The sequence below is a fragment of the Desmodus rotundus genome, chromosome 6 (assembly GCF_022682495.2).
Source record: "Desmodus rotundus isolate HL8 chromosome 6, HLdesRot8A.1, whole genome shotgun sequence".
In the NCBI taxonomy this organism is placed as follows: domain Eukaryota; kingdom Metazoa; phylum Chordata; class Mammalia; order Chiroptera; family Phyllostomidae; genus Desmodus; species Desmodus rotundus.
The window spans coordinates 34,776,348-34,800,477 of NC_071392.1; the positions used below are offsets into that span (position 1 = coordinate 34,776,348).

At 39.5% G+C, this 24,130-nt stretch overlaps 1 protein-coding gene across 11 annotated transcripts in view; it reads right to left on the reverse strand.

Moving 5' to 3' along the window:
* The window catches only part of ADAM22 (ADAM metallopeptidase domain 22), a 221,584-nt gene that overhangs the window by 70,133 nt on the left and 127,321 nt on the right, over positions 1-24,130 (reverse strand). For all 11 annotated transcript variants that reach the window (XM_045194380.3, XM_045194376.3, XM_024557684.4 and 8 more), the window contains exons 5-9: positions 17,029-17,111; positions 11,383-11,446; positions 9,638-9,707; positions 4,164-4,234; positions 992-1,066 (exon numbers count right to left, since the gene is read on the reverse strand). In XM_045194380.3, the coding sequence (XP_045050315.2) occupies positions 992-1,066; positions 4,164-4,234; positions 9,638-9,707; positions 11,383-11,446; positions 17,029-17,111 (363 nt within the window). The remainder of the gene's footprint in view (positions 1-991; positions 1,067-4,163; positions 4,235-9,637; positions 9,708-11,382; positions 11,447-17,028; positions 17,112-24,130) is intronic.

Here is a 24,130-nt window from a genome sequence, read left to right on the forward strand (position 1 = left end):
CATCTGAATTTGTGATATCCCAAAATGTCCAAAATATGTTTTTGAAACTTATTCTTGCTTTGTAAAAATACCAGGAACCGTAACATTCACTGAATCCGAAAAGGTAGAAAGATAAAACTTAGTCTTAGCCTGAACGAGAAAGAAGCAGTCAATCTTGATTGCACTGTTATTAAAAATAATGAAAATTGATATTATTTGTTTAATCATGTATAAATAAATGACATTTTCCTTCAAATACATCATTCAAAGTAAATCTAAATATACTTTCACCTGAAATTAAGTAAAATCGAGCAGCATCCATCACTGAACACTTTTAGTTCATTAGTCTTAGTCTGGTTACACAGAACAATTAGCATTATAACTCACTGCTGTGCTGTGACTATAACCATATGACTACAATGTGCCCACGAATTAATATACAACATGCTTATGAAATTAATATATGCAATTGAATATAACAAAATAACTGAGTCATCAAAACTGGAAGTTTCGCTAGGATCTTATCCTAATCTTTACTACTTGGCTATATAAGCTTTTCCATGTGGTTTACTGCACAGCAAGACAGAAATAGAGCAGCTGCTTTTATCTCATTAGGATAAAGACGCACATTGCAAACTAAAGTGTCACATTATTGGTGTCTCACTTACTTTTTCAATATAAAGTAGAAGTTTTCATTTTTTTAAACCTTGCCATTTTAGTAAGAGGAGATATTAGGCCCTGCATTAGTCAAGTAACAGTTGACAAGTAACAGTTGACATCACGAGTCCCAGAAATATTTTTGGAACCTCACCAAATACTGTTACTTACTTTCGCCTAAAGGGATTTCCTACTTGTAGGTATTGCTTATATTTGCTAAATATATTTGGTTACACAAATACCTTGTCCAGGTGACAGGTGTGTGGGCCTCTTTCTTCTAAACATATTGCTGCGTTGACCAGTTTTATTCAAGGTATAAACAAGTTCAAACAACAACAAATTCAGCAAATCCTACCATGAGATGATCGTTCACAATCATCAGTTCAATGTATTTGGTTTCCTCCTCTACATTTCGAGGACGTTGCCGCAGCTGCAATATAGAAATGGCACCTAAATAGGCCCTCTGAACCGGGCTGTGAAAAACTAAAAAATATGTTATATACTAGATTCTCGACTCTATTCATCTTACAGCTAAAAGTATGTGCCCTTTCACAGACCTCCCCCTATTTCCCCTACCTCCTAGACCCTGACAACTGTTTTTCTACTCTGTTTCTATGAGTTTGACATTTTTTGTTGTTTTTTTAAGATTCCATTTATAAATGATACCATGCATTTTTGTATTCTGGACCTAAGGCTAAGTAATACTCTATTGTACATATGCCACATCTTCTTGATCCATTTATCCAGTGATGGACACATTAATAATATTGTATTGTATAAGTGAAATTTGCTAAGAAAGTAGAACTTCAATGCTCTCACCCGAAAGAAAGGTTAGTATGTGAGGTGACAGATGACTTAATCATCTCCATGGGGGAAATGTTTTCCAGGGTACACTTAAATATCTTACAGTTTTATTTTCAATTATACCTCAAGAAAGCTGAAAAAATTTAAATAAGAAAAACTAAAAAATATGGGAAAAATAAACCAAACCATTTCCCCATTTATTCATTTAGTATTTATTTTTTCATTTTCATCAATGTACTTAGGTTTTGAGTAAGTAAAAACTTTACATGGTTCATAAACTAAAGAACTATAAAAAAGGAGAGAACAAAAGTCTTCCTCGCACCTCTGTCCCCTATCTTCCTAGTTTTTATCCTTCCCCAACAGTGGGTACAGCACGGTTACTGGTTCCTTCCAGAAATATATATGCATATGAAATCAAAGTATATATATTTCATGTTGTACTTCCATTTATTTCACTCAGGCTATTTTGACAATAGATCTCAGAGATTATAATAAAATGGTTTAAGCCCCTAAGGCCCTCTGAGAGGTCTACAGGGAGTGGGATGATTGGCAGTTTTATTCTTTAATCTCGAAATGTGGGATTGAGATGTGCCCCTTCCTCTGGTAGGGATCAGGGGATCCCCAAATGACACAGGAGCTTTGGTAGGACAGTTTTGAGAGTTCCCAGGCAGTCTGGAGTTATCTAGTGCAGCTGTGTCTGTCTGCTCAACAACAAATTTTCTCCACCTTCAAAATCACGACCAATGAATGCTACTCACAAGAGGCACTAAGGCAGCCATAGTCCTTTGTTCTCTGCAGTTAGTCTATACACCATCTTAATGAGATCTGCAAAATTAACTTTTTCCTTACGTCATGCTTCAATATACAGTTTTTCAATAAATCTTTTTGCCCACTTGCCCAAGGGCCATTCTTGTGATGAGGGTATACAATCAAACTAAATCAATAATGAATGTGTATTTTGAGTACTGCATTTAAGGTAAACTAAAAATTTTCTGCTCTGTGGATTTTGTTCATTGCTTACACATTCAAAACTTTAAAAACCTTTTTTTCCCCCAAAATCCCTTACAAGTTGATAGAGAATAATAGACTATAATTTGGGGTTTAGGAACCAAAAATATAACAGTCTCTTCAAAAATGGATATTTTTATGATGCTAGTCTCTGCTTTTTTAATACAGAAGAAACCTAAGACTATACTTTCAGAGATCATTTCTACAGTTTGTTAACATGGAAGAGATCTGAGCCTTACCAGTTCATACAGTAGACTCTCTCTCACTACTTTCAACAGTTTCTGAAGGTCAGAATTGCCAATATTGGACACATAGTTCTATAACACTTCATCTCCCTGGGTCCACTGGCTTCTCAGAAAGAGCAATCAAGAATTTGTCTGCTTCGCATATGACTGGATGTTGCAAATGGGTATGAAAACCATCAAAAATTATGTCAACAGAAAATTATCCTATTGTCTCAGTTATTAACTCATGAAAACAATTCCTATTTCAAATTAAATACTGATAGTAATTATTTTTATCTATTTAATCGGGCTTCTATATATATTTATATTCACAATATATATAAAGTTCATGGTAGTAATTGACAGAACCTTCTGAGGGGTAATTGACAAGGACTTCTGAGGGGCAGTGTGTTAAGCATATGTCAGTTTAAGAACTTCTCAGAAACCAGATCTCCTACATAAGAATCTCAGATCCACCACTGAGTAACCCAAAGCAACTGTGGGCAAGTTACTTAAACCTCTTATACTTCAACATCCTTATCAGTAAAGTGGGGATGATAATAATACCTTCCTCATAATCTTATCAGGATTAAAAGTGTATATACAATTAAAATTCTTAGAACAGGTACATGGTAAGTACTCAATAAAATCTAGCAATTATTATTCACAGATTAGAAATCTGTCTGTAAACATACTTTATTTCATACTTATTAAACATATGTGTTTTAAAAATACCCATTTCCTCCAACTGCTTGATCTTACCGGAGAGCTATTTCCCTCATCCGGTGTTTGTTAGGACACACACCCACCCACCGCCACTGCCGTGGGGAGGACAGCTTCATTCTGATGGCCAGAGTTCCTATGCTGTCTGAACCATTTACCAGCTCCATAATTCTACACAAGTCATTTTTTTACATTTTAGAGCCATCATTTTTTTTCCTGGGTAAGAAGAATAATAGTATAGTGCTTCATGTGGTATAAAGCACTCTACAAAGAGTTGTTATTACAAAGTCCAAGATCCACTGAACATTCATAAAGTTGACATCCTAATTTTACATTTCAGACTCCAAAGTAGCTCAAGTGTGACAGTAGCATGTGTGGCTTCAAAACCTGATGGATTCACTCTTAAGAGGGTAGTTTGAAAGGATAAACACAAGGCTATGCACCATCCAAGTAGATCCCACGATGAGGCGCACACCAAGCCAGGAAAGAGGCCTATGTCACAAGGAGTCTGAGAAGCCACAACAGAGGCCCCATCACCCATGATGGGTAGCCGCATCATCACCACTATCTGAGTCCTTATTGAGTCTACGAAATAATATAGCCCCGTCTTCACTGCTAATGACAGAAGCCATCAACTGTTCACCACCCCTGACAAATGTCTTGCCTACTACCTTCTCACAGAGACTTCATGTGGGTTCACTCTACTGGCAACTAGTTTAGTTGCCAAATGTTTTTAAAGCACCATGATATATACCTATGAATACATACCTGCCGTTTAGTCCTTTTTGGTCTTGGCTTCAAAATAAATTTTGGTGGAGTGATGCTTACTTGTTGGAATTCTAAAAGAAAATAAAAGTAAATTGAACTCGGTGAAATTTCTAGGTTTCTTTGATATAAGGCAAAGTTTTATTAGCCCTTCCTAGTATAAATTATATAATTATACTTTAATTGTTAATTAATAATTATAATTAATAATAATTATTAATTATAACCACATAACTACATAGTCATTATGAATTTTATATTTAATGCTGTACTTAATAGTAATGCAGAATATGAATCAAAACATTTGTGTTCATATTAATACTGAATAAATGTCATGAATTAATATCACTCAAAAAATCTCAAACATTACTTCTAAGTTTTCTCAAAAGTTTTTCTCATTTTTCTCCTATAAAACCATCACATTCTTCATTATAATCTTTTAAATGGCCAACTTGACCTTCACATTCACTACTGACCTTCATTAAAGAATGACACACCAAATGTTGGTGAAGATGTGGAGTAATTAACTCTCATAGGGCGCTGATGAGAGTGTAAGATGGTATAACCACTTTCGAAAAGGGTGTGGCAATTTCTTATGAAACAGTAGTTCTCAGAGTGTGATCCCTGGACTAATGGCATCAGCATGACCTGGGAACTTGTCAGAAATGAAAATTCTCATTTCTCATAACCCATCCAAGATGTACTATATCAGTAACTCCAGAAATTGGTGCAGCTACTATGAAAAACACTGTGGGGGTGCCTCAAAAAATTAAGAAGAAAATTACCATATGCTCCAGCAATCCCACTACTGGGTATATAGCCACAGAAACTCAGATCAGGATCCAAAGAGATGTCTGCACTCCCATCTTCGCTGCAGCATTATTCACAACAGCCAAGACACTGAAGCAACCTAACTATCCATTGATGGATGGCTGGATGAAGAAAATGTGGTGTGTCTCTAAATGGGATATTATTCAGCCTTTAAAAAAGAAAATCCTGCTGTTCGTGAAATCATGGATGAACCTGGAGGACATAGTGTCAAGTGAAACAAGCCAGACACAGAAGGACAAATACTACATGCCACCGCTTATGTGAAGAATCTAAAACAGTCAACCTCACAGAAATATAATGTGGAATGGTGGGTGCCAGGGGCTGGGAGAGAGGGACACAGGGAGGTATTAGTCAGAAGGTGCAAAGTTTCATTTTACAAGATGAGTAAGTCCTACAGGTATGCTGTACTGTACAGCAGTATAGTTAATGCCTATAGTTAACAGTACTATAGCATATACTTGAAATTTTGCTAAGAGTGGAGATCTTATGTTCAGTGTTCCTATCACTAATAATAACAATAAGAGAGAACAGGAGGAAACTTTTGGAGTTGATGGATATGTTTATGGCATAGATTATGGTAATAACTTCATGAATGTATATTTATCTCCAAAATCATCAAGTTGTATATGTTAATTATACACAATTTTTGTATGTCAACCACACCTCAATTAAAAGTGTTTTAAAGAAACTTCCGGTGATGGGGCCAGCAGCCTGTGCTTAACCAGCCTTCTGGGTGACTCAGATGCATCTCAAGTTTGAAAACACTGTTATACAGGTAAGCATACTTCTGTAGCTACCTATGACCCAGTAATTTCACTCCTGGGTATTTGCAGAAATGTAAACAGGTGTCCAGGAAAAGATTTTTACAAGGATTTTCAGGTATTTTATTCAATATTATCCCAAAATTGGAAACAACCCAAATGTCCATTAGCAAGATGAATAAAAAGTTGTGGTATATTCATGTAGCAGAACATACTTAATAATTTAAAAGAACAAACTATTGCTACCCCTGACAACACAAATCTCATAGGCATATGCTAAGCAAAAGAAGCAGGACATAATATATGATTCCATTTGTATGATGATCTCTAACAGGCTAAACTAATCCATGGCCAAAAAAAAAAAGTCAGAAAGGAGACTGCAGAACTGGGAGTGGGGGGCAATGAGTGGGAACAGGCACAACGGAAGTCCTTGGGGTCCCGGTGCGGCTCTGGGGCTCACAAAGGGACCATGCACGTGTCAAGACTCACTGAACAGCACACAAGGGTTGTGTATTTCATGGTAGGAATTTTTTTTAAAACTGAGTGCTACAGGGTCCACAGAAAATAAATAAGCTTTTTTCAAGATGTGTTCCTAAAACAATAATCTTAAGATTCCATATACAGGGTGGGGAAAAAGTAGGTTTACAGTTTTTCATATGGAAATAATACAACAATTAATAAATAATAATACAAGAATAAACTCTGTTTAGCATACTCACAACTGTAAACCTGCTTTTACCCCACCCTGTATGAGTGAAATCATGTGGTCTTTGTCTTTCTCTGTCTGACTTATTTCATTTTGCACAATACCCTCTAGGTCCAACCACGTTGTCACAAATGGTAAAATTTCATTCATTTTTATAGTCGAGTAATATTCCATTATATATATATATATAATATATATTGCATTATATATATATTATATATACACACACACACCATATCTTTTTATCTAATCATCTACTGATGAACATTTAAGTTGCCTCCATATCTTGCCTATTGTAAATAATGCTGTAATAATGCTGTAGTGAACACAGGGATGCACATATCTTTTCAAATTGGTGTTTTGGATTTCTTAGTATAAATACCCAGAAGTGGAATTGCTAGGTCATATGGTAGTTCTATTTTTAATTTTTTGAGGAGCCTCCTTATACAGTTTCTCATAGTCAGGCACCCCAATCTGCAATCCCAGCTACGTTGCACAAGGGCTCCCTTTTCTCCACATACTGGCCAACGCTAGCTGTTTGTTGATTTATTGCTGATGGCCACTCTCACAGGTATGAGGTAGTATCTCAGTGTGGTTTTAATTTGCATTTCTCTGATGACTAGTGACATCCAGCATCTTTTCATATGACTACCGGCCATCTGTATATTCTCTTTGGAGAACTGTCTATTCAGGCCCTCTGCTCATTTTTTAATTGGATTGTTTGGTGGTTTTTTTGGTACTAAGTTGTATGAGTTCTTTTTAAATTTTGGATATTAACCCCTTATCAGATGTGTATTTGATGGATATCTTCTCCTTATGGATACGTTTCCTTTGCATGTCAGAGAACAAACTGGTGGTTGCCAGATGGGAAGGGAGTTGGGGGAACTGGGTGAAAATGGTGAAGGTATTAAGAAGTACAGATTGGTAGCTACAAAATAGTTATGGAGCTATAAAGGACAGCATAGGGAATACAGTCAATAATACTGCAATAACTGTGTATGGGGCCAGGTGGGTGCTAGACCTATTGGTGGAGCACTTCATAAATGATATAAATGTCGAACTGCTTTGCTGTACAACTGAAACTAATACAACACTGAAGGCCAACTGTAATGTACTGATAACAGAAGACACTAGTCCTAAGGGACGTGTTGAGTAAAACAAAAGGCTCTAGCATCAAACAAGTGCAGAGAGTACCCAGTCGTACCCTATCTTTGGGAAATATGTAATGCACAGAAAGGCAAAGGTGCTGATAATCTATAACCCACTGAAACTGCACTAAACTAAAAATCAATAGGCTTACTTCTAAGCTTATTTTACAACAATTGCAGTTTTGACATTTATTCCTTATTTCTTTCTAACTAATCACTGTAAATCTAAGCATTCTGAAAGACAACACTTAAAAGTGACAGTGCCAACTTTTTTTTTAAAGGAACCTCAGCACGTGGGAACGACCCTCTAACAAACTGAGCTACCTGGCCAGGCAACAGTGCTAACTTCCGATGAGAAAAGAAAACCAGAAACCAACTGAGACAGATGTGAGTTTTCAAAGAACATGTTCAAAACTCATTTTTAATAACCGCAGAACTGAAGTCACTTCCAAGATTTCTTTTCAAAGGAAGCCCTAAACAAAGATTTTTTTCAAATTACAAGATTGGATCATGGCAAGCCTACAATAAAGTCCTTAGGGGGAACTGCACTTATTACTTTAAATGTTAATTCATGTTGATTACTTCCAATAATATGTATTAGATTAAGACTTTATTTTCTGGCAGCTAGTCATGAATTACTTTCTTTCCATAACAGGGACTTTAAAAATTACATAAGATACTGAAGGAACAGTCTAAGGTACCTGAGTGAAGAAAGAGCATTAAATGCTCATTTGCAATCTTTTCAAAATAGTGAATTCTATCCAATAGGACCTTCTGTCCCCTTGGCAGTCGGGGAGTAGGGGAGGGTTTTATTTCTCTACAGGGAAACCCCAGAAGGTCAAGGAGTTACAAATTTATCTCAGAGAGAAAGGGACATTAGAAAACGCATTTCATTTTCTGATGATAAGACAATGTAAACTTTTAGGTCATTTTCCTAAGCAGTAGTTTAGGATTTGCTTTCAGTCCAGTAATTTTTCCATTTCTTCTGTGCCTCTCTCCCAGAGAACATTCTCCTTGTGCCTTCATCCAAACCTCCCGTCTCCTCCCAGCTGCAGGACCATGGAGGAGACAAGGCAGCTGAGCTTCATCTATAAAATGGAAGCAAGAATTCTACCTCATGGAGCTGCTACAAAAACTAAAGTGAGATTAAAATTCAGAAATATGCTATGGCCATGATCAGGGCTCACTAAGCAGGGGAGGAAGAAACTCCACGCCTGCTATTGGGAGTGTGCCTGTCTTCAGAGGACACACATGAGCCCAGCTGAGCTAGCGCTCTGCATAAGCACCGCTCCACTGCATGAGTCCAAAGTATAAGGACTCTGCCCTATTGTCCTGTGAAGATTTGGGGGCAACCCTCAACTCGGCATGTATAAGTAAATGAACCTATAAACCTACCTGAGAAGGAAAGACTGATTTCACAAATAGCACATAAAATAAAAATGCTAATCTGTAATAGTTCTTCCTTAAAATGCTGGGCATAAAGAGATGAGGATAACAACACATGGGAAAATGATTAATTAAGAGTTCTTCCCTATGTTTACAACTTAGTATTTCACCGAGAGTGAATTTTTATATATGTTATCTGCACAGACCAATTTTTGCTCTAATGTTGTTTCTCCTATGGTACCTTATTTGAATCTGATTTTAAAAAGTTTTCCTTCAATGTGCTCGTTATATCTTTCCAAACTCATCCACTGTAAGCATGTGGTTAGTCTGCATTTTATTCTCCCTCTTGATGACACTTGACTTTCTCTCTGAAAGTGTTATGAGCAGTTGTGTGCTGATATTCCACCTATAGGTTAGCTCTGAAGTATCAAAATGAATTCTTTAAGTTGTCTTTTTTTTTTTTTAAAGCCAATATAAGAATATCACCCTGGCTGCTGTGGCTCAGTGGATTGAGCGCCAGACTGCTAATCAAAGGGTCACTGGTTCGATTCTCCATACGGGCACATGCCTGGGTTGCAGGCCAGGCCCCTAATAGGGGGTGCAAAAGAAGCAACCATACATTGATTTAAAAAATATATATCATACCAGCTGGAAGATCATCCAAAGGAAATTCAAAGAGTCTGGATTTGTAAACCGAATGAAAATGGAAATCCGCCTGAAATAGCACAAACAACAGAGATTAAGTGTGTACTTCCAGCTACCTCCAGGCTCAGGCAATCATAGCTGGAGAAGCTGGAACTCTTAAAAGAACCATAACTTGGCTACACATTCTCCTGGGTTTAAAGGGGTGATGAGCCATTGCACAAAAGCTCCCACTCATGCCTGTATTCTCCCGGGACCAGAGCAGCATCCTATTAGAAGCGGAATGCCTTCACAAACAGAGAAGCCAGAGCCTACGGTAATGGAAAATAAATGAATGGGCCTATTCCCCCAAGGAGAAGTAAGACATCTGGGAAAATGGGTTAATGTTTTTTATGACTGGTTCCCTTCCTCAGACTCCCTGCCCTGCTTTCAGAGTCAGAGAGCTTTGCAAGGTAAAGACTGCAGAGCTAACACTTTTCCTCATACTGGGGAGCATGCTGACTGGTGTGGCAGACGCCCAAATGAACCTTACTACAAAATTCAAGTGTTATGCAAAGTCTCTGCGCAAAGCCAACAGATAAAAAGTCATGTTTGGTCTAAGAAAAAAAATTGGTGAACATTCAAATAACTTCATCAAGCTTCATTCAATTACTAAAATTATAAGGGTATGTGAAAGTTGAGGACATGTGGAAAATGTTAAGACAGGAATGAAAGAATTTGGATGGAGGCAGAGCTAGAGGCCATTGTGATTACAGCTCAGGGACACCAACCAATTTTACTAAGTCATCAATGACAAGGTCAAGCGAAGTGACAGGAGAGCAGGTAGTGGGGACCCAGAAAATAATATTCGATTCCAATAGTTTTCTGAACAATATTACGGGTAGGAAACGTTTCTTGAAATTATTTGCCTCTCCAAGCATTTGACCGATGTTCATGATAAAAGGAAGAATGTTTGCGTACACAGAGCTAGAATGGAAGTGGATTGTTTTTCTAATTTGTGGAAAATGAGAAAACCTCAATTTCTCTAAACTTCATCAGCACAGGGCTTTAAAGACGAAGGGCAATAGACAAAAATCTCGAATCTAGAAAAGAAAGGGAAAGTGGAAAATCAAAATCTGTGGTCTTGATCTGTTACAGAACAAATGTTTGCATTTTCCCCCTCTAAATTCATACGCTGAATGTGATTGTATTTGGAGTGAGGGCCTGTGAGGAAGTGACAGGGGTTGAAAGCGGTCGTAAGGGTGGGGCCCTAATCCAACAGGGCTTGTGCTGCTCTGAGAAGAGGAAGAAACACTAGAGCTCTCTCTTCCCTCTGCCAGGTGAGGACACAGCAAGAAGGTGGCTTCTGCAACCTAAGGAGAGAGCCTTCAACCAAGACGCCAACCCTGCTGACACCTTATTCTTGAGCTTCCAGTTACCAGAACTGTGAGAAAATCATTTCTGTTGTTTAAGTCACCCAGAATTGTGTAATGATATCCTGAGCAGACTAAGACAGATTCACAGCACGTGATGGTGGAGATAGAAATGGAAGCTTCAGAACACGTCTGAAGGAATGCATTTTCAACTTAAAGGAGGAGTAAGAAACGGATTTAAAAAGGAAAAAAAGAAACTTGTGGTTTTGATTTATTCAGTATTTAATTTAAATAATATACATATTTAAATTAAATAAAGCAGAGAGAAAAAAAGGAGGGAATAAAGCTCCCAGCACCGCATTCACATTTGCCACAGCAAACAGAAGGAGCACTTACTTGGGAGGTGTCATTTTCTTCTGGCTCAATGAGATAGGTGTGGTTCCCATCATAGAACATCCCACTGCCAAGAACAAGAAAATAATTAGGCATGGCTATCAACTCCTGCCTCAAAAACAAAGTCATTTTAAAAGCAGCAGCAGCCAAAGGACCAGTTTACTTCTCAACACCCACTTCCCAGTCCCACCCGTCACCACCCCACCACAAACCACGCACACACCCCACATACACATACATATGCACCCACATATTATACACCGCACACACAGCCCACACCATGAGTCACTCACATGCACAGAACCCCCCAGATACCACACACACACACACACACCACACACCACACACTACATACACACGCACTTGCTGAGAGGGAAAGGCCCCGCCCTCTGATTCCCCACAAGCAGCAGGGTCTCTTCACGTAGGCTGTTCCCCAGGCTCAGAATTACCCTTCTCTGATTGTGGGCCATTATTCCTCTCTCCAACATCCAATTCTAAAACTTTAATACGAAAATAGTCAACTGGAAAGCTAGTAAAAATGCAAAACTTTCAGGGCCTTCCTCAGATTTATGGGCTGATACCCAGGAAGCTGCATTTAAACAAACCCCAAGTGACGCAGATGCCCCATGTCAGGGACCATCCTGAGAACTGCCTGCCCACCACACACACAAAAGATGTCATAGCAACAAGAGCCGACACATTTCAACAACTTACGATGAACTAAACACACTCATTTAATCTTTGCCACAAATTTATGAGGAGGAACAACGAGTATCCTCATTTTACAAGTAAGGAAACCAAAGCCCAAAGAGACAAAGTAGCTGCCCAAATTACAATATCAGCGAGAGGAGAGGCAGGAATAGAGCAGGCAGACTGGTTCCTGAAGTGCTTATCTCCAGTCAGCAACCCACCTTCCTTATCATGCACTGAACAGACATGTGGAAAGAACATAGGATGGGCTGCTCTAGCTCTGGGGACACAGAACTGAGCAAAACAGACCGCTTCTCTGCCCTCTTGGTGCGGATGTGCACTCTAGGGAGGACAGAAAATACATGTAATCAGCAACTAAATATATATGACATGGTGATAAATTCTAGGGAAGAAAATAAAGCAGGTTAAGGTCAGTAACTGGTGCCAGAGATTGAACGTAGGGACCAGAGACAGAAAACTGTTCCCTTACAGAGAGGGTCAGAGCAAGGCTTCACAAAGAAGATGGCATTTGAGCGAAGATATGAAAAAAGTGATTTGGTGAGCCATAAGGATGTCTGCACAGAAAGCATTTCAGAATAGAGCCCTAAGGTAAGAGAATCTTGGCATGTTCCAGGAACACTGAGGACACAGTGGGCTGGAGCAGGGTGGGTGAGAGAGGAGTGCTGTAACAGGAGATCAGAGGAACAGGTCAGCTCTAGGGCCTTTGCCTTTACTCTGAGAGAGATGAGGAGCCACGGCAAGGTTCGAAGCAGAGGGGAAACACAATCTCCCTTACTTTTTAGAAGAATTGCCCCAATGGCAATGGTATTTCTATTATTACCACCTAAGCGACCATCTTCTTTCACCATCTAATCCAGGTGAAAGATGGTCGCTTAGGTGACAATAATGAAAATAGTAAGAACTGGTCAAATTCTGGCTATTTTTCCAAAGTAGAGCCAATGGGATTTGTTCATGATGTCAAATGATGTATGGAGGAAAGAGTCGTGTCAGTGGGGACTCCAGGTTTTGACCTGAGCCACTGGAAAAATGGAGTTGCCATTTAATTAGATGAAAATAGCTGCAGGAAGGACAGAACGGGGTTGGCACAAGGAAGCTGGATGCAGGGGGCAGAGTGTAAATCTGGGGTTCGGTGTTGGAAATGTTGGCCTGGAGATGACGATCAGCCAAGGGAGAAATCCTCTGAAGGGCATTTTGAGCTACAGATGGCCTCAACTCTCACTCAGAGAGATCCCGATAGTCACGCCTTTCAGTGGAACATGGCGCTTCTACTGAGAGCAAGCCCCTCCTGATACTGAAGGAATGTGTGATATCATCGGGCAGGGGGAAGCTGTAATCTTCTGCCATCATTTCTCAGTGTTAGGTGGAAATGACTGCAAGACATCCAAGCTGTTAAATGAGGAACAGTATGTGTCTTTCACTGATGGCTTCGTGAAATCAGTTGGTTTCCTGAGCCATCACCATAATGGCCTCCAACTCTGCCTCTATCCAAATTCTTTCATCCATGCCTTAACATCTTCCACATGTTCTCAATGTTCATATATCCTTAGAACTGCTATTCTCACATCTATAGGGTTTTCAAACAAGAGTGCACTTTCTGAATTTGGATGACATCGCATTTGGAATTTAAAACTAAACAGATGCAGTTTGTAATCACAGGGTCCGGCACAAGTAACGCCCCCTTTTTATTACAAAATATTTTATTATAAAATCATAAGCATATAATTCTGTAACATAACAATATCACACTCAAGCACACCATATGACATTTTAGGTGTAATGTTCAAATTAAAACTGTAAATTATTACACCCATGTTATTACCCTACCAACCACACTTCAAGCAGGTGTTACTTCTGCTGGACCCTGTATTACTGGCAATAGATGCCTAAGGAATCAGCGGGGAAAGCCTTTCCAAAACAGTAGACCAAATATGGCAGTAACAATCTTTTTGCTCCTGTTAAGACCTGGCCGGACCCATTGAGAAAGTTATGTAAAACCATTCCCTTCACCGAAGTCCACGTGGTAACACCAATTAAGCTGCAAGCAGTTTGTTTTGTTTAACTAGTACTGGGCATCATTTCCTCTTGCATTAGGTTAATGTCCGATGTGAAGATCAATTCCTTATACTGGGTTTAAATATCATGATGCACAGTGTAGAGAAAGCAGATCCTGTCACCGTCTACATCTACGAGATTCTGGTTCCCGATATTACATACGCCATCACAATCTCTTCGACGGTTAAAAGGCATATGTGTTTCGTTTGCCTTATTTGAGGACTGATACCTTTCTGTTATATTTATATAAATCCAATAAGTAAATTGAGACAATAACATGGAAAATGCTTGATAAAAACCTGCAGCTAGGACAAAGTCATTATAAGTCAATTGAACAAAAATTTTGAAAGGCTTATCATAGTATTGTTAAAGAAAAGAGACATTCTTACAAATTGCCACAAGAGGGCAATAAACTTACATTTGATTCCATTCTTTAAGATTCCTATAGTTGACAGGATTTTGTCTTAACATCGAACATACCAAGACCAAAATATTACCCATCACTCCTTCAAATTTGAAAAAAAAGTGCTCTTTCAGGGTTTTTATGTAGGAAATACAAATCTGATTATTTTCTCTTTGTGTTCAACTGAATTAAATACATTAAGGAAATGGAAAATCTTAATATATATTTGGTAATTTATGAAAGATAAATAATGTATGATATAACATATCTCATATCTAAATCACTGCAATTAATTCAAAATAAATTATTTAGTATTCAGTGATATCTACCCAAAATATCTCTATCAGTAATTTCTGTTCGGAATATAAAATCAAGACAAGACGCAATAATAAAAATGGAAAGGAACTAGAGTAAGTTTTTCCAACACGCTCGCAAAAGTGGAAGAACACCCAAACATGCTTATACACCGTCCTGACTGTGTTCAAAAGCACACAGTGGGTTTTCTGGTTGTTTTTGTGTAGTTTTAAATGAAACGTTTTCTAAAGGTAAATTTTACTTATTTAAAACAACTGAAGTAGACTCTGAGTTCTACTCCTGACCTAGTCACAAAAATTCCCTTAAACTTCCTTTTCCATCCTCCTTCACATGACTATGGAGGCTTAGTAGCAAGCAATGGTCTTAGGTTCTCAGCTCTAGTAGAGACCATAGAAGGCAGCAGTAACTTCTCTCTGATTGTCGCAATATTGTGTCCATTCAAAAAAAAAGGGAGGCCAACTCGAATAAGCCCTAGGCGAGATGCTTACATAGTGACTTAGGGCTGAGATTTTAAGAGGAAGGGAGAGGGGAGAAAAGACTCATTTTTTAAATCTCTCTCCTACTAGACACATTCGTCATCACAGATGTCCACAGGCCCGGTGTACTAGTCCTAGCTGACAGCCGCGCTCACCTGGAAATCAGAACAAACTGACTGTGGAAGACAACTTCAACATTCCTTTTCCCAGATAAGAAAACCAAGTCTTTCAGATATTAGGTGTGGACTCCCGTTTGTTAAAAGTGTTTCTCTATTTAAAATAAGGAAAACGGTCTTTTAGAACAAATAAGCTGAGAGAAGTCCTCCAGCGTGTCAAGCACGTAGCCTCCTATTTCTGGCTATTTAGCTGATCCTCATCCTCCCTCCCTTTCTCTCACACCCCTGCTGCCAGGGCCTGACCGCAGGTACCATTTAGGCAGACCAGCTACATCTTCTGGCCTTTCCCATTAGATCTCTTTCTGTGATTTCTTTAAGACCTGTCAATCTAATCCCTCTCTCGGAAGATCCTACCGAACCCCGTTCTGGGCCCACGCCACCTTCCTCAGGGGCATTTCTCTGGAGCCCTCCAGCACCACCTCATCCAGCAGTGCCCACTCTCAGCTTGCATTTCTCTCAATCTTTTCTCTCTTAAAGAAAACAAATATACCTATCATATTCCATAGTAGGAGGCTGAGCTAGATTTAGCTCCCCGCCCCCACCCCAGACTGAGCTCTTAGGGCAGAGTTCATGTACTAACCACCTAAATAGTCCTACTGGCCAGCACACAGCAGACACTCAATAACTGCTCGGTAGATGAAAAAGTTACATCTCTATCTTGGTAATAGACAGGAAGTATTTAAATTCACCAAACAAAAATTTAACAAAAGTGAATTAAAGTGTTGGCCTGTTCTGTGTCAAAAAAAAAGAAAGTAAAACAAGTCAGAAGGAGCTGAGATGATTTAGCTTCAGTAGAATGCTGAGGAACGACAGTGGCTTTGTGACGGGTTTCAAAACAAATGCAAGACGGCCACCTGTGCATCACCACCATCAACAGGACGGAGGAAGTACATGTATTCCCATGTCAAACATCAGCAAACATTCTTTGATAATGAAGGTTATGAGGAAGGAAGCAAGCCCCCCCCACCCTCCCCAGGAAGGATGAACTTCGATCCTTGGAGACTTCTGAGAACAGAAGAACCCTCCCACGGTTTGCGGCGGGTTAGGTGGGATTTTAGCTGAAAAAGGAGCTGAACCACACGAGCTCTTGAGGTCACTTGCAGCCTTTTCTCTGTGTGAGGAGTCAAGAGTTTCCATCTGCTGAAATCTCTATTATTCTATAAAAATATAAAAACTAACATCAAGGAGGAGCAAAAGTAGGACTGCTACCCAGAGGCTAAACGTCCACAGAGACAGCCCACAGTTGTCCAAAACACTCCAGTCTCAACTTGGATGAATCTAGAAAAATGCTTCAAACACCACTATAAGGTATCACATTGTAATTCTAAAGCCCTGGGCTTCTGCAACTCTAATTTTAAAATGTTTGGTTTACAAACCACAGAAAAGACCAGATCCATCACTGATTTCAAGTTATTTCTAAAAAAAAAATAGGAATTTTGATTACAGTGTGTTACAAATAAAGAAAATAAATGATTCAAAGAATGGATGGTACAAAAAAAATAGTGTGGACACTTACTGCAGCCCGTGGCATGTGGACAATGCAACAAATGAGGCGGGGTTTCCTCGGATGTGGCCCTGGTAGTAACAGTGTTCTCCTCCCTGCAAACAGAATAGAGAACATAAGCAGTTGCCATCACAAGGCGAATCAGCTGCATCACTGCGCAGGTTTCTGCCACACTGCACCTCCATATGTAAAGCTCTGGACAATGTCTCATTATTCAGATTAGGATTATCAAACCATTTCTAATAGACTTACTCATAAAAACTCCTAGTGAGCTGACTCAAAGCAAGACAGGGAAATAAAAGTTGACTTAACTCTCCTTTTATGGAGGTGATAAGAGAAGGAACAAAGAAACAGGTACTAAAATATACACGTGGCTCTTGCACCAGAAAAAGTTTAATCATCTGTTTCTCCAGTCATGAGAAGCTCAACCTGGAGGAACAGCCATGATGCTTTCCCATAAAGCTCAGTAAAAATGCATATGAATCACTCAAGAGTCACTAAATTAAACTGATGGGGGAGAGTACCTATTTTTACAGTGTTTCTATCAAAACTTGACAAGTTTATTCTATTCTTTTCTCCAACCAGGAATGGCTTTACTGGTAAGCAGTCTAGGGTAGGGTTGGAAATTGAGAAGTTTCTTCCTGCAGCCAGTTACATTAACCAAATTCCACTGACTCATTTCCCCGGATTAAATGTTCCTGGAAAACATAAACGTACACCCTCTGCCATATCAGGGTGGTGCCTTCAGTTTTAAATACTTGCTACTCACTGTGTGGTCTGGAAACCGGTAGCACCTACATCACTGGGAATGTGTCAGTAATGCTGAGCCTCAGGCCCTACTCCTGATGGCCTGTATCGGAACTGGCATTTTCACAAGGTCCCTTCCTAGGTGATTGATTCACACGCACATTAAACTTTCAGAAGCACTGGCCTAAATGACCTTTCCCACCCTCCCCCCCATCCATCCCTGATGTCTTCAGAAACTGAAAGCTTTTAATTAAACTGACCCACTGAGATATGAAAGAATGAAACAAGACAGACTAATAGAATGGGTGGCTTAAAGGAGCAAATGTTAACCACAGTCTGGCTTCAGGACTAACCCCACTTACAATATTCCGTGCTTGACAAATGGAAGGAGGGAGAAGGAGGGCACAATGATGTGTAACAAGGCTAAAGACATCTTCCCTGGAATTTCAAGGCAGGCAGCCTGGCCTGAGACTGCTGCTCCTAATGAGATCACCCCACAACATGGAGTGAACCTCAGCTTTGATGAGAGGGTAGAGAGCAGGTAAAATGGTACACAGTGTAACCCCTGACCCTGTGACACTTCCCGTTCCCAAGGCAATCACTGAGCACCACGGACAGAGGAGTATGGCTGGATTCGATGGGGGATAAAATAGGGTGGTACTTCACATGTGGTTCGGACAGGGGTGGAACTCAGAAGGCTTAAGGACAGAAACAAAGCTGTTACTGACTTCCTGTGTAGGGTTGGTTTGGTGTAGCTGTTAACCGTGTGAGCTACCTGCTCCTTCACTTACTAGCTGTGCAATCAAGCAGATTACAAAACCTTCCTCTGTCATCTGTCAAATGGAGGTAATACTCTTAGAGGGTTGGTTGTTCAGATGATTAAAAAGCTAATATGCATAAGGGGCTTAGAATAATGCTTGGTACTTGGTACACACTCAATAAATGTTTGCTGCTGCTATAATTACTCTATGTCAGGTATTGTCCTACTCACTTCACATACATAATTACCTTCAATAATCACATCAATCCCACAATACTCTTATCTCTGTTCTACACTGGAGGTCACGATCTCTGTGAGCCAAGGTTGGCTGCCTGGGAAGTCGCCAGTGTCATTGTCCCTACACTACTTATGAGTTGGATATAAAGCCTGTGGATTATGTCGTACAAATCTAAGCTTTTCCCTAGACTGATTTTTAAAATTTATTCTCAAGTGGGGCTGGGGGTAAATTTAACAGAATTTTAAGTATCTTGTTGGAACTGTTGGACTGGTGAATTATCCATAAGATTAGATTCTAACTGAATGACAGGTCTTTATGTTTCAAACAACTTTCACTTCCTGGACACAATCTAATTGGATCATAATTAACATTCCAGCTGTCTATTGGCCAGACACAAAAGACCAACAGTCAATGATGTGACCTGAACAGACAGGGACTCTTACCTAAAAGCATAGATCTAAACACAGAGTAAATATAAAGACAATAGAAACAAAGAGAAATAGAAGCAAAGAGAATAATCACAATAATTATGGTATCAGATTAGGGAATAATGGAAGTTGCCAAGTCACTGTATGTGGGAAAAATATGTCAGAGGAAAAGGCATATAAAAAATGTTTTATAAATTACAAAAGTTTTCTTTAAGATAAATTAGGAAGCACGTTATATTAAATCATAACCAGGACTAAAAAATTCATGTTTTAAAGCAAATTCCACTGACTTAGGGCTAAAGAGATGATAGATAGAAGAAAATAATCTTTCACTCATTTCTAATTCTGGGAAATAGGAGTCAATCCAAAAACAGCATATGATCAGGACCCATCTGCCCAAAAGCCTAATGTTCACAGCAAATGAAGTGAAGAACTCAATATGGTTGGTTCATTATCAAGTGTTTCCATGACACCTCAAGAGAAGCATAAACACCAAGGGGAAAAAAATATCCTTAGTTTGGGCTACTATAACACAAATTTTGAGGCTGGCATATACTGGGAGTATACGTAATTTTTCTAAATAATGGTGGAAATTAATTTTTTTAAATAAATGATGATTTCTTTCAGGGATTATCTATCATAAATCAATAGTTACTAGAACTAAGAACCAAACTAATGGAGCATTTCTAACATGCCTCAAAATTTTGTAGTGCAAGATAAAGGCTTTAATGCTAAACAGCTTCTTTATTTATATAAATATATTTTTAAATCATTGAAATAAATTTTAAAAATTCATTTTTTATATTTAACAATTACTTGTATCCATTATTCTAAAAATAATAAATACCTATGGAAACAAGTTCTAAGAATTCACAAGCTACATAGTACAGAAGATTAAAAATACCCCCTTTATACACTGCCTAGGTGGCAATAGCCTCCTTAAAGGTAAGCATTTTTGACAGATTTTGTGTACCACTTCAGGAATAGTCCATGCATATTTCAGTAAATGTGTATATACATAAATACACAGACATCCTTTCCAAAGTACAAATGGATTTACACTATGCATACTCTTCTGCCACTTAATTTTTTTCCTTAAGGTAATCTTGAGATCTTTCTATATCAGTTCCTCATTCTTTTGATAATGGTATAATCTTTCACTATGGGAGAGCACAGTAATTCATTGAAACTGTCCTGTACTAAAAGAAATTTAGATTATCTCCATTTTTGGCTGTCATAAACAATACTGCAACAAGCACCCTTTCACGTACTTTTGCATACTTCTATCGGTGTATGTGTAGGATCGATTTCTAGACGTGGACCTGGTAGGTCAGAGAATATGTGCATCGAAATTTTTAATAGGTATTTTAAGGGGCGAATGTAATTATATTTCTTTGCACTTATATCTGTTTTAAAAGATGTACACCTGACAATAATAAACTGTATTTTATTTCAAACTGAGTATTTCTATTCTATAGACCACTACTTAAGCCAACTTTCCCAAGTCTTATCAACTATAAAGGTTCTCCGCATGTTCACATGACTCTCTTGAGCAACCAATGCTTTATGCAAGTAGGTATTATATGTAATAATCTGAGACCCATGTTGTGGGAAAATAGAAAAGCCGGCACAGCCTATCAGAGTTCGGCTCTTTATCTGACTGCCAGTCACGGCTTTTCCCTTACTGTCTCTTTTGTTCCAGAAATAAATCCATTGTCCTTGAAACTTTCTCCATACTACTTGATTTAATAACACAGTTTTAACAGTACAGATGTTTATTTTTAGCTAATTAGATAGCTATAGCTAAAAAAAATTACCCACCTCTATAAAAATGAACTATATGACAATGATAGTTCATATGTCTATTGGTTTCTCTTCCCAGTGGACAAAAAGCTTATTGCAATTTTTATTCTAGGAAATCAAAATAATCACTTACTTGCAAAAGTCAAAGACAAACCCTACTTTTATTAAACTGCCAGGAAGATCTCAGAAGAAAAACACAATTTATTATTAGTGTGATAAGTGATAGCACAAAGGAAGTTACCCAGACTGGATTATAAAACTATGAAAATCCAACAGGGGGGACCAATGGGAGCACAGCAGCAAGGCTATAGTCATCTGAGCTCCACCCAGAGCCTCAAAGGAAACTACAACTTTATCAGCTCCAAGATGGGCCAAGGCCACCTCCTCCAAAGAGCCTTCTCAGATTCCTTCCTCCTGACAAAGTACTTCTCACTAATCCCTCCTTTGAATTTTCCTATGTGTATTTTTTAAAAACTGTGTTACTTCTCTTCATGCATACATTCCTGTTTCTGTTTTGTTCCCCTGGACACTGTGGTTTCATTCCAGGGAAGCATATGTGCCTACGTTTGTATTCCCAAGAGTGCTATTAGAGAGAAAACCTCCCTGCATCTCAGTTTCCTCATCAATAAAATGGGGGTAACATCCACCTACGCTGCTTCACGGTAGTACGCAGGGGATTCCGTGAGATGACAAAGTAAGGCCCTGGGAACTACTACAAACACAGGTCAGAGGTGCAGTCAGGAAACAGTTACTCACGGAGAATTCTGTTGTGTCCCTTGAGCGAGGATTCTTATCATTCATGTGTGAAAACTAACATTTCAGACATCTGACTAATAATAAAGATGACTGCGTCTCTTCCCAGAGAGCTTATTTAGGCAGCTCTGAGGTGAGACCAAGAATCGGCATTTTTACAAAATTTCCATGTTTTCCTTACTGCAGGAATACAATAGCGCAGTGGTCTCAACCTTGGCTGCACGTCTGAACCACCTGGGAAGCTTTTACAATCCAAGTGCCCAGGCCATACTCCAAACCAATGGAATCGTGATCTCTGGAGATGGGACGCAGGTGTCAGCATTTTTTTTAAGTGCTCCAAATGGCTGGGTGAGGCTGCAGTGGTCCAGGAGCTCCGCACTAGAGCAGTGCTGCCCCACAACAGTGGTTCCCAAAACCTGCAGAACCATCTAGTGCGAACCCGCTGAGTCCCGGGCCTTCCCTCAGACCTCTGCAACCAGAATCTCCCAGGAGGTGGGGCCCCAGGTATTTTTAGAGTTGCAGGAAGTTCCCCAGGTCATGGTGGTCATTACATTTGGAAATATTAACCTAAAAATAGTCAACCCAATAGCAAACCAGCCCCATGCAGAGGTACCAGGAAGATGCCTGGGACCTTTCAGAACATGAAATTGTCTACCATACCTTGGGCATTCAGCTTGGTGATCTTGGTGACCTGTGTGATATTTCATCATGGCTGATGAGGTAAATATAAATTTCCCCATTTTACTCAAGAGAAAACAGATTGAGAGAGGACTTTCACATTCTCCCCGACCATGTATGCCTGAAGTCAAGTCTCTTTACTGATGGTTCTCAAAAAGAGTGGTTTCCAGCCCAACAGCAGCTGCTTGTTCAAAATTTAAATTCTCAAGCCTCCCCCAGACTTACTCATCCTGGATTGGGTGATGTGGCCCAGCCACCTATGTCTTAGCCAACCCTCCAGGTTGTACTCTACAAAGTCTGTACGTCGATATACTCTATAAAGTTTGAGAACAACTCCTTTACTCTAACCCAAACCTGAATCCTAACCCTCTGCATTCTAAAGCTCCTCACTGCTGAGCTCAATGAAATCCTACTTTAGTTCCTGAGCAGATTCTTACTGAAGCAGAAAGGATGTAAACAGCTATAGCTGTTCTCCACTTCTTTTCTTGTTCCCCCTCAAACTAGCTGTCTCCATGAGCTAGAAAATGGAAGGTGAGATAAGAACCTGTGGGAATTCTGCTGTGTACTGCGTCCAAAGAGCAGCGGTGCTGGAAACAGGGTCCTGTAGGTAACAGGTAACGTAAAGGATGCTTTGGCCTGGATTAAAAAAGACTAGAGTGATCAACTGTCCTGGTTAGCCTAAGACCAAGGGGTTTCCCAGGACATGGGTCATTCAGTGCTACATGCACTGAAAGTCATAGGCAAATACGCATGACTTTGTCAGCATGAAAGGGACAGGGCCAGTGCAGACACTTCCAGACCAAAACACCAACTCTGCAACCTTGTGTCCCTGCTCTGCACCGAGTCGTGGCCCTCTCCCACTCCATGGACACCAGTCTCAGGACTGGCCTTCTGCCTTGCAGACGGGGGCTCAGCCTCCACAAATGAGATCCTCGTTCACTCTAGCACGGTAGTTCTCAGCCCTGGGTGCAATTAGTTTCACAGGGGGAGCTTTTTCAAAAAACACCAAGCTCCACTCCATGCCAATTATATCAGAATCTCAGGGTGGGACCTGGGCATTTTTTAATCTGCCCAAATGATTCCAACATGCTGCCGTGATTCAGAAGCTACACACCCCTGCAGGAACTTAAACGCTGCCCCTGAATTCTGCTGCACACTAGACTCCTCCCCAGCATGCGCACTGCTCACACTTATGTATGGCTGCCTGGTGCACTCTGTTCTAACAGGTGCTTGCCTACAACAACTTCTTCCCAATTTCCTCTTATTTGGCATTGACACGAGGAAACTGTCCTCTTCCTACCTTTGCCCTTCCCTCCTAATAGTGAGAAATGGCTTTCTCAGACATTACTGAGTCAGGAAATTCTGAGTCTCTGAAGGGCCGTTTGCATCCAGGAAATTCCTAGAAATGCTAACTCCCATGTTGGAGAGAATCTACTAACCCACCCTGGCTAAAATTCATAACCTGGGATTATACAGTATCAAACTGGATTTGCAAAAGGGACATAGGCCAAATATCTGTTCTGGTAGAAAGAGTAAGGGTATCTGATTCTACAGGCTAAGAAAAGTAGAAAGGAAAACAATTTCATCTCATTTCGCAGCAAATTGAAATTAAATAAAGCTATCCCATGGAAGTTCCAATATCGATAATCTGTCCATCTATACTAATGCAGTCAAAGTCTTCACCAGCTTATGCCAAAATGAGAAAAA